Raw genomic sequence first — 17336 nt, forward strand, 5'->3', positions numbered from 1 at the left:
CACCATCCTGACTTGGAAATATATCACTGTTCTTTCACTGTTGCTGGGTCAAAATCCTGCAACTCCCTCCCTAACAGCACTGTGGGTGCACCTACACCACATGGACTGCAGCGGTTCAAGAAGACAGCTCACCACCACCTTCACAAGCACAATTAGGGATGGGCAATAAATGTTGAACTTGCCAGCGACCTTCGTATCCCACGAACAATTAAAGTAAAAATCAGTCAACTTAATTAGATTGAAGTAAAATATGTAGCAATCTGTTATGGTAACAGGTACAACAGTTAGTAATCACAATGATGCTCATGAAGAACATTTATTTACAGCTGAGTCAAAGTTCTGATCAGGGTATAATTCTATTGCAACAAATATTTTACATAATCAGAACAGTATGTTAACATCAGGATGTTGGAAGTTAATGTTTGAAGGTTTGTGAAGACGTTGGCAGTGATTCCACAAGTTACATGTGAACTGCATCACTCCTGATCATTCCCATCACCAGGCAGGAAGAATCACATCACACTCAATGGTAACCTTCATCCTGAGGGTGAGTTTCGTCATTCCTGATCCTTCTCTTCACCGTGTGTGATAACGTAGCACAGGTTTTTATAGTCGAGATTACCAGAAACATCAGGAGGGAAGGCAGAAAACATCTGCTCGCACTTGAGATACAAAAGTGAAAAGGAGAGCATGATATTCACAGTAATCACAGGCTGAACCACTAGAGCATTAGTTAGGTCACTGAAATTGAAACCTTCCAAGTCCAATGTGGCTTAGAGTTAATTTTACCAGGTGGAGATTCACAGTTGAATCTTGTATCATGAACTCACTACATCAGTGCCTCATTGTCATTCTGCCCATCAAATCCAGCTCATCACAGAGCAATCCAGTCAATCACACTCCCCACTCTATCCCTATAGCCCTGCAAGTTTATTTCCCTCAAGTGCCCATTCAATTTCCTTTTGAAATCATTGATCATCTCCGCTTCCACCACCTCGTAGGCAGAGTTCCAGGTCATTACCACTCACTGCTTAAAAATTGCTTCACATCCCTCCAGCATCTCTTACCCAAAACCTTAAATCAGTGTACCCTACCCCAATGGGAACAGCTTTTCCTTATCTATCTTATCTAAACTTGCCATAAAGTTGTACACTTCTATCAAAGACTGCAAAGTCGGATACTGCAAACGCTATGGGCCCTGACAATATTCCGGCAATAGTACTGAAGACTTGCGCTCCAGAACTTGCCGTGCCCCTAGCCAAGCTGTTCCAGTACAACTACAACACTGGTATCTACCCAACAATGTGGAAAATTGCCCAGGTATGTCCTGTACACAAAAGCAGGACAAGTCCAACCCAACCAATTAACACCCCATCAGCCTACTCTCCATCAACAGTGCTACCAAACAACACTTGCTTCTTAGGGGAGGCAGTGGAATAGTGGTATTGTCACTAGACAATTAGTATTCCATGGGACCCAGGATCACCTGGGGACTGGGGTTCAAATCCCACCATGGCAGATGGTGAAATTTGAATTTAAAAAAAATCTGTAATTAAAAGTCTGATGATGACCAAGAAATCATTGCTGATTGTTGTATAAGTCCATCTGGTTCACTAATCCCCTTTAGGGAAGGAAATATGCTGCCTTTACCTGGTCTGACCTACAACAATGTGGTTGACTCTTAAAAATGCTATCTGAACAAGTGCAATTAAGGATAAATGCCAGTCTAGCCAGTGATGCCCACATCCCAGGAATGAATATTAAAAAAAAACTGCTCACTGATGCTCAGTTTGGGTTCTGCCATTCAGCTCCTGATCTCAAACACAGACTAAAGAACTGAACTCCTGAGGTGAGAGTGACTGCCCTTGACAATAAGGCAGCATTTGACTAAGCATCAAGGAGCCCTAGCAAAACCGGAATCTGGGGGAGAACTCTCCACTGGTTGAAGTCATACCTAGCACAAAGCAAGGTAGTTGTTGGAGGTCAATCATCTTAGCTCCAGGAGATCACTGCAGGAGCCCGTCAGGGCAGTGTCCTTGGTCCAAGCATCTTCAGCTGCTTCATCAATGACCTTCCTTCCATCAAGCCTATGCCTTTATCGATCGACGCATAGATTACAAAAGTAGGGAGGTCATGTTGGAGTTGTATGGAACATTGGTCAGGCCATAGCTGGAATACTGTGTGCTGTTCTGGTTGCCACATTACAGGAAGGATGTGATTGCACTGGAGGGGGTGCAAAGGAGATTCACCAGGATGTTGCCTGGGATGAAACATTTAAGTTATGAAGAGAGGTTGGAAAGACTTGGGTTGTTTTCGATGGACCAGGGAAGACTGAGGGGCGACCTGATCGAGGTGTACAAGATTATGAGGGGCATGGACAGGGTGGATAGGGAGCAGCTGTTCCCCTTAGTTGAAGGGTCAGTCATGAGGGGGCATAAATTCAAGGTGAGGGGCAGGAAGGTTTAGAGGGTATGTGAGGGAAAAACGTTTTTACCCAGAGGGTGGTGACGGTCTGGAATGCGCTGCCTGGGAGGGTGGAGGAGGCTGGTTGCCTCACATCCTTTAAAAAATACCTGGATGAGCACTTGGCACGTCATAAAATTCATGGCTATGGGTCAAGTGCTGGTAAATGGGATTAGGTAGATAGGTCAGGCGTTTCTCACGTGTCGGTGCAGACTCGATGGGCCGAAGGGCCTCTCCTGCACTGTGTGATTCTGTGATTCTGTGACCATAAGGTCAGAAGTGGGGATGTTCACAGATGTTCAGCACTATTCACAACTCCTCAGATACTGAAGCAGTCCAAGTCCAAATGCAGTGAGACCTGGACAATATCCAGGGTTGGGCTGACAAGTGGCAAGAAACATTCATGCCACACAAGTGTCAGGCAATGACGATCTCCAACAAGAGAAAATCTAACCATCTCCCCTTGACATTCAATGGTATTACCATCGTTGAATCCCCCACTATCAACATTCTGGAGATTACCATTGACCAGAACCTGAACTGGGCTAGCCAGATAAATACTGTGTCTATAAGGGCTGGTCAGAGGCTAGGAATCCTGTGGCTAGAAACTCACCTCTTGACTCCCCAAAGACTGCCCACTATCTACAAGTCACAAGTCAGGAGTGTGATGGAAAACTCTCCACTTACCTGCATAAGTGCAGCTCCAACAACACTCAAGAAGCTTGACACAGTCCAGGACAAAGCAGCCCACTTGATTGGCACCACATCCACAAACATTCACTCCTTCCACCACCGACACACAGTAGCAGCAGTGTGTGTACCATCTACAAGATGCATGCAGGAACTCACCAAGGCTCCTTAGACAGCACCTTCCAAATCCACGACCACTACCATCTAGAAGGACAAGGGCAGCAGGTGCCTGGGAACACCACCACCTGGAAGTTCCCCTCCAAGCCACTCACCATCCCAACTTGGAAATATATTGCTGCTCCTTCACTGTGGCAGGGTCAAAATCCTGGAACTCCCTCCCTAACAGCACTGTGGGTGAACCTACACCACAGGCACTGCAGCGGTTCAAGAAGACAGCTCACCATCACCTTCTCAAGGGCAATTAGGGTGGGCAATAAATGCTGGTCCATATCCCGTGAATGAATGAAAAAAAAAACTCCTCTCAATCTCCTTTGCTCCAAGGAGAAAAACCACAGCTTCTCCAACCTGACCTCTGAATAAAATCCCTCAATGCTGGAACCAGGTAAAGTCTCCATTTGTTGTCCATCCCTAAGTGCCCTTGAGAAGGTGATGGTTAGCCACCATCTTGAATACAACTGGGTCGCTTGCTCAGCATTTCAGAGGGCAGTTAAGAGTCTATCACATTGCTGAAAGTCTTGACCCTCCCATCTTTCCTAAAGTGTGGTGACCAGAACTGCACACAATACTCTAGCAGGGGAACCAGAGCTTTATAAAGATTCAGCATTAATTCCTTGCTTCTGTACTCAATACCTCTATTTATGAAGCCAAAATCCCATATGTTTTGGTAACTATCCACTCAATATGTCTGTCACCTTCAAAGATCTGTGCACATGCACCCCCAGGTCCCTTTGTTCCTGCGCACTCTTTAGAACTGGGCCATTAAGTCTATATTGCCTCTCCCTATCCCTTCTGCCAAAATGCATCACCTCACACTTCTCTGTATTACATTCCATCTGCCACTTGTCTGCCCATTCTGCTGGCCTAGTCCGGTTCCAGTCGATTGGTATCATCCTCACTGTCTGCCACAGGTCAAATTATGTGGTAGACTGTGAAGGTGAGAGTATATGATAATAATGAGAGATGAGAGTATATAACGATAATGAGAGATGAGAGTATATTGCGCTGGGTAAATAATGGGTGGCACCAACCCTGGTCAAACACCTTGCCCGAAACAGATTGGCCTAGAGGTTCTATCAACCCATGTGTCAAATGGGGCACACCTGATATTGGGTGGCAGGGCCTCTGTTAAAATCGACAGTGAACTTGGGGAGGGAGTGATTGCAGGAGGGGTTGATTGGGGGGGAGGGGGATGATTAGAGGAGCGGGGTGATTGGGAGAGGGGGATGAGGTGATGAGGGATGATTGGGGAGGATGGGTGATTGGGGGCGAGGGCTGATTGTGGGAGGAGGGGTGGTGATTGGGGATGGGGAGGGTGTGATGGGAGGAGGGGGGTGCTTGGGGAAGGGGGTTGATTGGGGAAGGGGTGTGATTGGGGGAAGGGTGTGATTGGTGGAGGGGTGTGATTGGGGGAGGGGTGTGATTGGGGGAGGGGTGTGATTGGGGGAGGGGTGTGATTGGGGGAGGGGTGTGATTGGGGGAGGGGTGTGATTGGGGGAGGGGTGTGATTGCAGGTGAGGGGTGATTGGGGAGGGGGCAGGAGGGATGATTTGGGGATGTGGCAGGAGGGATGATTTGGAGATGGGGTTGTTGCGAAAGGGGTTATTGGGGAAGGGGGTAATTGGGGGAGGGCCGTGATTCGGGGATGAGGGATGTCAGGGAGGGGGGTGATTGGGGGACAGGGGGTGTTTCAGGAGTGGGTGATTGAGGGATGGGGGGTTGATTGTGGGAGGGGTGATTGGGGAAGGGGGTTGATTGTGGGAGGGGTGATTGGGGAAGGGGGGTGATTGGGGAGGGGCTTGGTTGGGGGTGGAGGGGTGATTGGGCAATGAGGGTTGATTGGTGGAGAGGGGTGATTGGGGAAGGAGGTGTTGGGGAGGGGTGACTGGGAGAGGGGAGTAATGGGGGGAGGAGGGCAATTGGAGGAGGGGAGTGATTGGAGGAGGGAAGTGATTGGGGAAGGGGGCTGATTGTGGGAGGGGTGATTGGTGGAGACGGTTGATTGGGAAAGTGGGTGATTGGGGAAGGGGAGTGATTGGGGAAGGGGAGTGATTGGGGGAAGGGGTGATTTTGGGGGGGGGGGTTGCTTGGGGGAGGGATGACTTTGTGGTGGCTGGTACATCCTGGAGTTTCAATGTGGGGTCAGATGGAGGACTCTTTCTTGTACCAGCTCCACATTCAGCTGCTCCACTGGTTAGGCCAAATGTAAACCTGGATTTCCTCAATGCATATTGCCAAGTGCCTGCTGTGTTCAGCGCAATCCAACATTACAAAGAGGGCCTCGGACAGGACTTATTTCCATAGGAACTAACCCCTACTTCAGGCCTGGACCCTGATTGTCCTTTTTTGATCTACACCAAAATGGCAGGCTTCATGTTCGCCATCTTGGAGGCTTAGACATTCTGAAACCTGAGTGAGGAGTCATCAAATTTCTAGATCATTAACTTCTATCATCAGGAAATGTGCAGGAGCAAGAACTGACCCCAACCTGACTCCCTTTCTGTATCAGGAGGAGAGACAGGGAATCAGTGTAGGAGCAGTTGTGTTATTGTGCTATATCAGTTCTTACTTTGTTATCAAACTGTAAGATGACCTGATTGCCAATCGAAGAGGGTTGATTGTTGCCAGTCCTTGGTCATTTCATGTTATACTGTTAGTGGTTTTGTCTGGGAATTAGGTTGTAACTGAATAATTTCATTTAATATAAAACTCTTACAGTCCTCATCAAGAATCTTATCCAAAGAAGTGAAATCACTGAGGATTGACTAAAATTCTGATGTAGTTATTGCCCAGTGATTCTCTGAGTAGGTATTCAGCAGTCAGCGACATGAGGAGACAATAATGCTGCTTTGATCACTGCTGATGTTTGCCTTTCCAATGACACTGTTGCATCACTCACTGAGCTCACTCCACAGGATTCAATTCACAGGAACTTTTAATCCTTTGGAGCTGCTGCTGAATGACAGCAGGGAAAGTGGTCAGAGTCTCAATCAAAAAGGTCACAGTTAGGGAGTGTTCGGGTCAATAAATGATACCAGTAGAAGGGGTGCCTCATTGTAAATTTTGCTGTAAATTTAGAAAATGTAGATGATAATGTATAATGACCAGTGCTATGACCAAAATAAACCTGAGCAACAACATTAGCCAATATTAAATTATTACCTCTTCTTCATTAAATCTGTCAGCTTGGGTCATCAGCATAGTCTTGATGCTGAAACAGAAAAGAGATATGTTAGAATGAATGAATGGACAGACAGATGGATGGATGGACAGACAGACAGACGGATAGAAGAATGGATGGATAGATGGACACAGGGATGGACAGATAGACAGATGGATGGACGGATGGACAGATGGTTGAACGGATGGACAGATGGTTGAACGGATGGACGGGCAGATGGTTAGGTATTGAATGACAGTCCATATTCCAGAATTTTAGAGCTGTTGAATATCTATAAAGAAACGAGGCATCTGGAATGAGCTAGAGAATACCAGATCACCAGAACTGTGCTTGATGGGATTTAGAGAGTAGTTTTAAAGAGTCTTTGACAAAATTGAAAGCCCCCCACATGTTAACAACCTTCTAATATGTTTCTGAGTGATCCTGGTTATAACATAGAATTCATGAAAGTACCTTTAGAACTTTCTCTTTTCCATATTTTCCACATGGACATTTTCCATTAGATCAGAAAAAGCTGTGTAGCATTGCTAGGTAACAATAACAACTACTGAGTTGCTTTCCTCTTGGCTAGATTTCTTACACTCCTCCGGGCCCAAGCCCTCACACTCCCCCGGGCCCGAGCCATCACACTCCCCCGGGCCCGAGCCCTCACACTCCCCCGGGCCCGAGCCCTCACACTCCCCCGGGCCCGAGCCCTCACACTCCCCCGGGCCCGAGCCCTCACACTCCCCCGGGCCCGAGCCCTCACACTCCCCCGGGCCCGAGCCCTCACACTCCCCCGGGCCCGAGCCCTCACACTCCCCCGGGCCCGAGCCCTCACACTCCCCCGGGCCCGAGCCCTCACACTCCCCCGGGCCCGAGCCCTCACACTCCCCCGGGCCCGAGCCCTCACACTCCCCCGGGCCCGAGCCCTCACACGCCCCCGGGCCCGAGCCCTCACACTCCCCCGGGCCCGAGCCCTCACACTCCCCCGGGCCCGAGCCCTCACACTCCCCCGGGCCCGAGCCCTCACACTCCCCCGGGCCCGAGCCCTCACACTCCCCCGGGCCCGAGCCCTCACACTCCCCCGGGCCCGAGCCCTCACACTCCCCCGGGCCCGAGCCCTCACACTCCCCCGGGCCCGAGCCCTCACACTCCCCCGGGCCCGAGCCCTCACACTCCCCCGGGCCCGAGCCCTCACACTCCCCCGGGCCCGAGCCCTCACACTCCCCCGGGCCCGAGCCCTCACACTACCCCGGGCCCGAGCCCTCACACTACCCCGGGCCCGAGCCCTCACACTACCCCGGGCCCGAGCCCTCACACTACCCCGGGCCCGAGATCTCACACTACCCCGGGCCCGAGATCTCACACTACCCCGGGCCCGAGATCTCACACTACCCCGGGCCCGAGATCTCACACTACCCCGGGCCCGAGATCTCACACTCCCCCGGGCCCGAGACCTCACACCCTCCCGGGCCCGAGCCCTCACACTCCCCCGGGCCCGAGCCCTCACACTCCCCCGGGCCCGAGCCCTCACACTCCCCCGGGCCCGAGCCCTCACACTCCCCCGGGCCCGAGCCCTCACACTCCCCCGGGCCCGAGCCCTCACACTCCCCCGGGCCCGAGCCCTCACACTCCCCCGGGCCCGAGCCCTCACACTCCCCCGGGCCCGAGCCCTCACACTCCCCCGGGCCCGAGCCCTCACACTCCCCCGGGCCCGAGCCCTCACACTCCCCCGGGCCCGAGCCCTCACACTCCCCCGAGCCCGAGCCCTCACACTCCCCCGGGCCCGAGCCCTCACGCTCCTCCAGGCCAGAGCCCTCACGCTCCTCCAGGCCAGAGCCCTCCTGCATTTCTTGACCAAATCCAACTCAGTCCTCTTGGCCAGATACTCCCTGAACTTCTTGGTTAGATTCCTCTCACTCCACTTAACCAGCTTCCTCCCAATAATCTTGGCCAGATCTTTCCAGCTCCCTTTGGCTAGATCCTCCTTGACTGGATCCCTCTCGCTCCTCTTGGCAGATACCTCATGATCCTCTTAACCAGATCCATTCACCTCCTCTTGGCCAGATCCCTTATGTTCCTCTTGGCATGATCCCTCATGCATCTTCTTGGCCAAATCATTCCTGCTCTTCTTGGTCAAATCTAACCAGTTCATTACCTCTTACCTTCTTCTTGGCCACTTTATTTCACCCAGTTAGGCAGGATAGTTTCACAGAGTAATGATCACCTGTAAAATAAATCTGGCCTGAATTCCAGTCAGGGTGGCACATCTTCCACCTCCTCCGCCCACATTTTGTCAGGAAGTTCCAGTGCTCACCTGGTAATTCCATCTTTTACATTAACATAGCCAAGACCTGGCACAGATCCATTCCTAGGCTTTAGGAAGTCCCAAGACTGCCCTAAACAAAGTTAGCTGTAGAATTATTGAATCATACAGCACAGAGGGAGAAGCCATTCAGCACATTGTACCTGTGCCAGCTCTTTGATTAATTAATCATTCCCAAAGCAGTACAGTAACCTTCAAACTGATGGCACTTTGCTGCTTTTTGCAACTTCCTGAAAATATTTCCTCCTTTTTACCTTCTGGCCTTGCCGGGCAGGGCTTTAAGTACTGAAGGCACTGTTAACTGTACATTAGCTGAATTTAATTGTTTGCAGATGGCGGGCATTATCTGGGGGTTTGTGCGCACCTCAGTGTAAAGACAGAGACTGAAAATATGATTATTGCATTAGGAAGCATACGTTTGTACTGTGTAAAGCTGTAAATAAAAGCATTAAAGATTGGCCCCAGTTTTATCTTTCACCAATTGGCTTTCTGGGGTATGACATGGTAGGAGAGAATGGTCACCTAAAGATAAAGATTGGAAATTAAGAAAAATTGTTTCAAACAGAAGACTGCAATCCTGGTGGCAGAAAGCAATTGTAAATTGTTGGGGTGTCATTATCCTCCGATGTTCTTGGAGTCTGAACCTTATGACCAGTGGAAGAATGAAGTGGAATTGTGGGCACAGGTTACATCCCCATGAAAGAGGAAACGAGGTGTGGCCTTAGCATTGTCACCTCCCAAAAGATGTAAAATCAGAGGTGCAATCTTTCGTGAGCTGGATGCTGGTCAATTAGATACTGATGAATGTTTGGAACTTCTATTAGAATTCTTGGATGAGATTTACAAGGGAGATGATTTGTTAATCTCAATGAGACCTGATTGGATTTGGTAGATTTTGGGAAACAGCTGGTCAAACGATGGAAGAATGTATCATAAACTTTGACGATTATGTAAAAGATTAAACATTTTAATTTGGGGATCCCTGGATCAGTTCTAGTATTCAAATTGCTGGATTGTGCTAACATGTCTGAAAGGGACTGGCTACAGGTTCTAACTGGTGTCTGGTCCTCTAAGGAGGGAGGTCCTGGTGAATCAGGTGGCTATTGCCTTAAAAACAATTCCTGGGGAAACAGTCATTCCCTTTAGCCATCTTGAAACAAATGGGACATTCTGTGGTGACACAAAGAATAGAGGATTCAATCATTACCAGATTTCAAAATTGTCCAAATACTGAATAAAGGCATCAATACATTGTAAGGATTGAAGACATTAGAGAATGATGATGAAAGTACCTTTAGCAGATCTGACTATTACAACAGAAGACAGAAATAGACCAGGAATAATAGAATGTCCAAGGAACAGTTAATAGGTGCTTCAGGTGTGATTCAAAGTATTATTATGCAACAAACTGCCCAAAATGAAAAAGCAAGGACCTCACGATGACACATTGAAGCAAAAAGACCATAGAATCATAGAATTGTTACAGCACTGAATGAGGCCATTCGATCCATCATGTCTGTGCCAGCAAGCTCTCTGTGAAAGCAATTTACTTAATGCCACTCCTCTGCCTATATCCTCGTAGCCCTGCAAACATTTCTTCTTCAGATAATAATCCAATTCCCTCCTAAATGCCTCGATTGACCCTGCCCCTGCCACACTCTCAAGCAGTGCATTCCAGATCCTAACCACTTGCTGCATAAAAAAAGTTTTCCTTATGTAGCCATTGCTTCTTTTGCCAATTATTTATATCTGTGACCTCTGGTTCTTGATCCTTCCACCAATGCGAACAGTTTCTCCCTATCGACTCTGTCCATTTCTCTCATGATTTTAAAAACCTTTATTAAATCTCCTCTCAGCCTTCTCTTCTCCAAGGAAACCAGTCCTAACTTCTTCTATCTATCTACGTGACTAAAGTTCTTCATCCCTGGAACCATTCTCCTGAATCTTTTCTGCACCCTGTCTAATGCCTTCACATCCTTCCTAAAGTGCGGCACCCAGAACTGGACACAATACTCCAGCTGAGGCCAAACAAGTGTTTTTATACAGGTTTAACATAATGTCCTTGCTTTTGTACTTTATGCCACTATTTACAAAGCCCAGGATACTGTATGCTTTTTTAACTGCCTACCACCTTCAATAATTTGTGCACATATACACCTAGGTCCCTTTGCTCCTGCAACCCAGTTAGAATTCTATTCTTTCTATTATAATGTCTCTCCATATTCTTCCTACCAAAATTAATCACTTCACACTTCTCTACATTAAATTTCATCTACCACTTCTCCATCCATTCCAACCTGTCTATGTCCTTCAGAAGTTCTGCACTATCTTCCTCACAATTCACAATACTTCTGAGTTTCATGAAATTGTGCCCTATACACCAAGGTCTAGGTCATTAATATATATCAGGAAGAGCAAGAGTCCTAACAACAATCCCTGGGGAGCTCCATTATAAACCTTTCTCCAGTCTGAAAAACTATTCACGAATGCTCACTGTTTCCTGCCACTCAGCCAATTTCAAATCCATGTCACTACTGTCTCTTTTATTTCATGAGCTCTAACTTTGCTCACAAGTCTGTTGTGCACACTGTATCGAATGCCTTTTGGAAGTCCATGTACACCACATCAACAGCATTAACCCTCATCAACCCTCTCTGTTACCTCTTCAAAAAACTCCAGCAAGTTAGTTAAACATGATTTGCCCTTAATAAATCCATCCTGGCCTTCCTTAATTAACCTGCATTTACCCAAGTGACTTAATTTTGTCCTGAATTATTGTTTCTAAAAGTTTCCCCATCAACCAGATTAAACTGACCAGCCTGTGGTCGCTGGGTTTACCCTTACACTCTTCTTTGAACAAGGGTGTAACATTTGCTATTCTCCCATCCTCTGGCGCCACTCCCATGTCTAAGGAGGACTGGAATATGATGGCCAGTGCCTTCACAATTTCCACCCTTACTTCCCTTAGTATCCTCGGATGCACCTAATCTGGCCATGGTGACTTAGCAACTTTAAGTTTACACAGAGATAAAAACAAAAAACTGCGGATGCTGGAAATCCAAAATAAAAACAGAATTACCTGGAAAAACTGTTCTGTTCTGTTGAAGGGTCATGAGGACTCGAAACATCAACTCTTTTCTTCTCCACCGATGCTGCCAGACCTGCTGAGTTTTTCCAGGTAATTCTGTTTTTGTTTTAAGTTTAGACAGCCTATCCAGTAGCTCCTCCTTACTGATTTTAAACCACCAAGTGTCTTGACTGTCTTCTCTTTCACCATGGCCTGGGCATCCTCTCCTTCCTTGGTAACTTACTTAGACTTTGTTCCTCTGGACTCTTGCGGGACACTGGGCAGGAAGACTCCGTCCCCTTCCCCAGTCCATCGCAATCTCTTTCACTCCAGCCCAGCTGGTGTACCACTCTTGAAGGTCCTCCTTAAATGTAGCTCACCAGGTCTTCTTTGGCCGGCCCCATCTTCTCCTTCCTTCTGGTGGGGCGTCTGGGAGGTGAAGGACGTGTCCTGCCAATCTCGGTCGTCTCTTCATCACAATGTCCTGCAGGTGCCTCTGACCAGTCTTCTGCAGCACTTCTCCATTTTTGATGATGTCTCTTCATGTAATGCCCAGAATCTTACATAGGCAGCATTGGTGAAAGACGTCCAACTTATGTGAACCTTTGCTATTCTCTTCCATGTCTCACTGGCACAGATTGCAGTTGGCATTACTATGGACACGTAGAGTCGCAGCTTCATGGCCATGTTGATGGTGTTGGCTGTCCAGACTGTGTGGAGTCGCTGGAAGACCGATGTTACTTTGTCTTCTGTGGGCGTCGGTCTCCCTGGAGACGTTGATTCCTCGTTAAGGGGACTGGTTGACATCCTTGATGTTCTGTTACCTGATGATGATGGGAGGGGCTTGTTGCTGTCCAATCATCATTGTCTTCCTTGGTAAAGACAGATACAAAGTAATACCTAATACCTCAGCCATGCCCCCTGCTTCCATGCAGAAATCCTGTAATTGACCCCACTCCTCCTTTCACCAACCTTTTATTACTTATATGCCTGTACAAGATTTTGGGATTCACTTTAATGTTGGCTGCCAGTCTCCTCTCATACTCTCTCTTTGCTTCTCTTATCTATTTTTTAAAATTCCCCTCTGAACCTTCTATATTGATCCTGGTTCTCAATTGTAGTATCCACCTGACCTCTGTTGCCCATGGAACTCTGGATTTGTTTTCTCTTCCTCTCCCCCTCATGGGAATGTACCTTGACTGTATACAAAGTATTTTCTTCTTTAAAAGCTGCCCATTGTTGTGTTACAGCTTTTCCTGCCAATCTTCCAGTTAGACAAGTATTTATGGTATCAGGTGATAAGAATCAAAGAAAAAAAGAATCAAATTGTCTTAAAGTCCCAAAGACAATTTGCTCCCCTACTTGTCAAAGATTAAAAATCTGGCAAAATGATGCAGGTGTTGTTGATGAAGAGTGCTTGAGGCACATTGGAGGGATTAATGAGAAGTGTGAAATCTATAAAAGCTATTGGAGGGCACCGGCATATCCTCTTGTAAGCTTTCCATTAGCATGTGACTTTAATGTCATGGATCTAAACGTATGGGACATGAATGTCTTCATTCTATATTTTGTAGACCTGGCAACCAGATTTAGTCTTTTCTACTATGAATACATAGGCACAGGTTTTCATCCCGGGTCGGCTTCGCAGAGTTGGGACATTTCCCTGCTCAACAAGCCAGACATAGAAACATGCCCCGCTGGTTGGAGTTTTGCTTTTGGGGAGTTGAAGGTGGAGGGCAGTGATTGGGTGGGGTGGCAGTGGGCTGAAATAGGAGTAGGGACAGGCGATCCTAGAACAATTGCAGAAGCTGTCAGTCCCAGAGGCAGGCTGGGTGCAAGGCCTGGCTCTGTGCCCTGGCACTGTGTTTAAATAAGTAAAAAATAATAAAACAAAAGAATCCCTCCGGCCTGCAGCCGCCATACACTCCCTATGCCTCATCCATGCCAACCTATGCCAACCCATGCTCCCCACCCATGTCCTCTCACACACCTTTGCCAACTTAGTGCCTGTCTACCCAACTTTCATTGTCTTTATACCCCCTGTGCCAACTTAGTGTCCCTCTATCCACCACCTAGTGCTCCTTACCCCTGTGCCAACTCATGCCAATGCATGCCTCACAACCACATTCCTTTGCCTTTACCCCCTCCATGCAATCTCACCCAGTATCCTTGGACAGTTCTTTGACAGATTTGACACTTCCTAGATAGCTTTGAACAGTTTTAACACTGGAAGGACAGGTTTGACAAGTTTGACAGCTGGACAGCTCTTTAGTAATGTGACCCCATCTCTTTAACAGTTCCTTGACAGTTGGACAGTTCCTTAGTAAATGGACAGTTCCTTGACAGCTGGACAGTTCCAATGATTTTGTGCATAAAAAGTGGATAATTATGTTCACTTCTAACAATCCCAAAGGGTGCCTTACCCCTCCCAAAGGTGTCCCAGTAGCCTATTCAAAGGGGTACCCTGGCTATCCAAATGAATCCACCAAGTTCAGACTTCCTCTTACCTGTGCTGATCTGTACACTCTCGGTTCCACACTCCTATTCTTCCAAAATCCCACTTCAGTGGAGGCAGCTGGTGACTTAAATGACATGCGTGAACCCGGCCTGACTCCGGTGAATATCAAAAATGCTCGGACTTAGAATTTTCGGCCACTTCTGGGATTTTCTCCACAATGGAGAGTTCTCCATCATGGCAAAAGTCCGGGCCATAGTCAGGAAAAAAATGCTGAATGTAGACAACACATGGAGAAATGAAGAGAGGCTGGATTGAGGACAGCAGTGAGGTTTCTGAATGAAAATTTGCCAATGACATGTGAAAATACAAACATCATGATCATGAACATTATACCTGATAGACCTTTCAGCAATGGACTCTGTGAAAGGAATCACGTGGTGATTGATGAAATACTGCATAAAATCTTAGCAGATTAGTTGAGCGCCAAGTTGACAACTGCACTGGCATGGGCGGCTCAAGCAGAGAATTCACTTCAGATGGTTGGAATAAATAGTCCCTAGGAATTTATGGACAAAATCCCAAATTGCTCTCTATGCTGTGTGATGATCTCCTGCTCTAGATGGGATTTGATAAAGTGCCACATCAGAGGTTATTGCGTAAAATAAAAGCTCATGGTGTAGGGGATAACATACTGGCATGGATAGAAGATTGGCTGGCAAACGGGAAGCAGAGAGTAGGCATAAATGGGTCATTTTCAGGTTGGCGAGATGTAATGAGTGGTATGCCACAGGGATCAGTGCTGGGACTTCAACTGTTTACAATGGGATTGTTGCCAAATTTGATGATAACACAAAGATAGGTAGGAAAGTAAATTGTGAAGAGGACACAAAGAGGCTATAAAATATTTAGATAGGTTAAGTGAGTGGGCAAAGATCTGCCAAATGGAGTATAATGTGGGAAAATGTGAAATTGTCCATTTTGGCAGGAAGAATAAAAGAGAAGCATATTATCTAAATGTTGAGAGATTGCAGAGCTCTGAGGTGCAGCAGGATCTTCCAGAACTAGGAGGTACTGTTTTAAACTTAGGGGTTGCACTTTTAGGACAGAGATGAGGAGAATTTTTTTCTCTTAGAGGGGTTGTGTGACTTTGGAAACCTCTGCCTCAGACGATGGTGAAGGCGGGGTCATTGAATATTTAATGGCACAGGTAGATAGATTCTTGTTAGGCAAGGGAATCAAAAGTTATTGGGGGTAGGTGGAAAGTGGAATTCGAAACACAGAAGATCAGCCATGATCTTATTGAATGGCAGAGCAGGCTCGAGGGGCTGAATAGTCTACTCCTGTTCTGATTTCTTATGTGCTTATGATCTGGGTGTCTTAGTGCATGAATCGCAAAAGTTTAGTATGTAGGTCCAACAAGTAATTAGGAAAGTTAACAGAATGTTATCATTTACTTGAGGGAAATTGAATACAAAAGTAGGGAGGTTATGCTTCAGTCATACCAAGCACTAGTGAGACCACATCTGGAGTATTGTATACGGTACCTTATCGCCTTCTTATAAAGAAAGATGTAAATGCATTAGAAGCAGTTCAGAGAAGGTTTACCAGACTAATACCTGGAATGGGTGGGCTGTCTTATGAGGAAAGGTTGGACAGGCTAAGCTTGTATCCACTGGAGTTTAGAAGAGTAAGAGGCAACTTGATTGAAATATATAAGATCCTGAGGGGTCTTGACAGGGTGGATGTGGGGAGGATGTTTCCTCTTGTGGGAGAATCTAGAACTCGGTCACTGTTTCAAAATAAGTTGTCACCCAATTAGACAGAGAACAAGAAAATATTTTTCTTTCAGAGAGTTGTGAGACTTTGGAATTCTCTTCCTCAAAAGGTGAGCGAGGTTCTTGATTAACAAGAGGGTGAAAGGTTATTGGGGGTAGACAGAATGTGGAGTTGAGGTTACTTTCAGATCAGCCATGATCTTACTGAATAGCAGAACATGCTCCTAATTCATATGTTTGCATGTAACACAGGATCACAGAGGGAGAGACAAGACCACAAAGGGAGAAAAAGGATCACACAGAGGAGGACACAGGACCACACAGAGGGGGACACTGGACCACACAGAGGGGGACACCGGAGCACACAGCGGGGGACACCGGAGCACACAGAGGGGGACACCGGAGCACACAGAGGGGGACACAGAACTCCATAGAAAAAGAGGATTATGCTGAGGAATAAAGATGTTCATAGAGAATGTAAAAAACCTTAATATTTTGGAGACTTTGATTATGTGGTGTGGATAATCCCCTCTGTTTTCATCTACTTCAAGCAGAAAGAACAGAATGTTTATTTTATACTTACTAGTCTGCTTTGATATGTCCCTTGGCGTCTGGGTCAAAAATCTTGAAAGCATTTAGAATTGTTTCTTCAGGGTCAGCACCTGGAGAAAACCACAGGAACCAATAGATCACTCACTGTTATGTTTGGGTGTCAGGGTACTAAATGTAATGTTGTGGTTATTACTTACTTTTGGCTTAAATTTGAATATTTTTTTCATGCTCCCCTCTACATGAGATCATCACTTAAAAATATTCAGTGGTGTGTCAGATACTGAATCCAAATTGAGAGAGTTAGGAGAGGTATCCAATGGCATGGATGAATTGCCCATTTTGCAGATGCATTTGAAAATGAAGTGAAATGTAACAAAATGATGACCTTCACTTGAACAAAGTGGAAGCTACACTTGAAGCTCTGGATGAAGCCATCCCTGTTTCCCACTGCATCCAGTGAGAAAGCATCACACTGCAGCTCTGGGCCAATAACCCTGAAGGCACCAAGTAAGGTCAAGAATCCTGTGTGGGAACAATCATGGACACATGATAGAAACATAGAAATTTTACAGCACAGGAGACCATTCGACCCATTCTGTGTGTGCTAGCCAAAAAATGAGCCAACCCAATCCCACTTTCCAGCTCTTATTATTTTTGTCAAAATG

General features: G+C 46.8%; 1 protein-coding gene across 1 annotated transcript in view; it reads right to left on the reverse strand.

The window, feature by feature from the left end:
• Positions 1 to 297: 297 nt before the first annotated feature.
• LOC121283517 (myosin regulatory light chain 2B, cardiac muscle isoform-like) overlaps positions 298 to 17336 on the reverse strand; it is a 29898-nt gene continuing 12859 nt past the window's right edge. Inside the window, exons 5-7 of the mRNA XM_041198190.1 lie at positions 16703 to 16781; positions 6493 to 6541; positions 298 to 662 (exon numbers count right to left, since the gene is read on the reverse strand). Of these exons, the coding sequence (XP_041054124.1) occupies positions 558 to 662; positions 6493 to 6541; positions 16703 to 16781 (233 nt within the window). The 3' untranslated portion in view covers positions 298 to 557. The remainder of the gene's footprint in view (positions 663 to 6492; positions 6542 to 16702; positions 16782 to 17336) is intronic.

The sequence above is a fragment of the Carcharodon carcharias genome, chromosome 10, assembly GCF_017639515.1.
Source record: "Carcharodon carcharias isolate sCarCar2 chromosome 10, sCarCar2.pri, whole genome shotgun sequence".
NCBI classification, from domain to species: Eukaryota; Metazoa; Chordata; class Chondrichthyes; order Lamniformes; family Lamnidae; genus Carcharodon; species Carcharodon carcharias.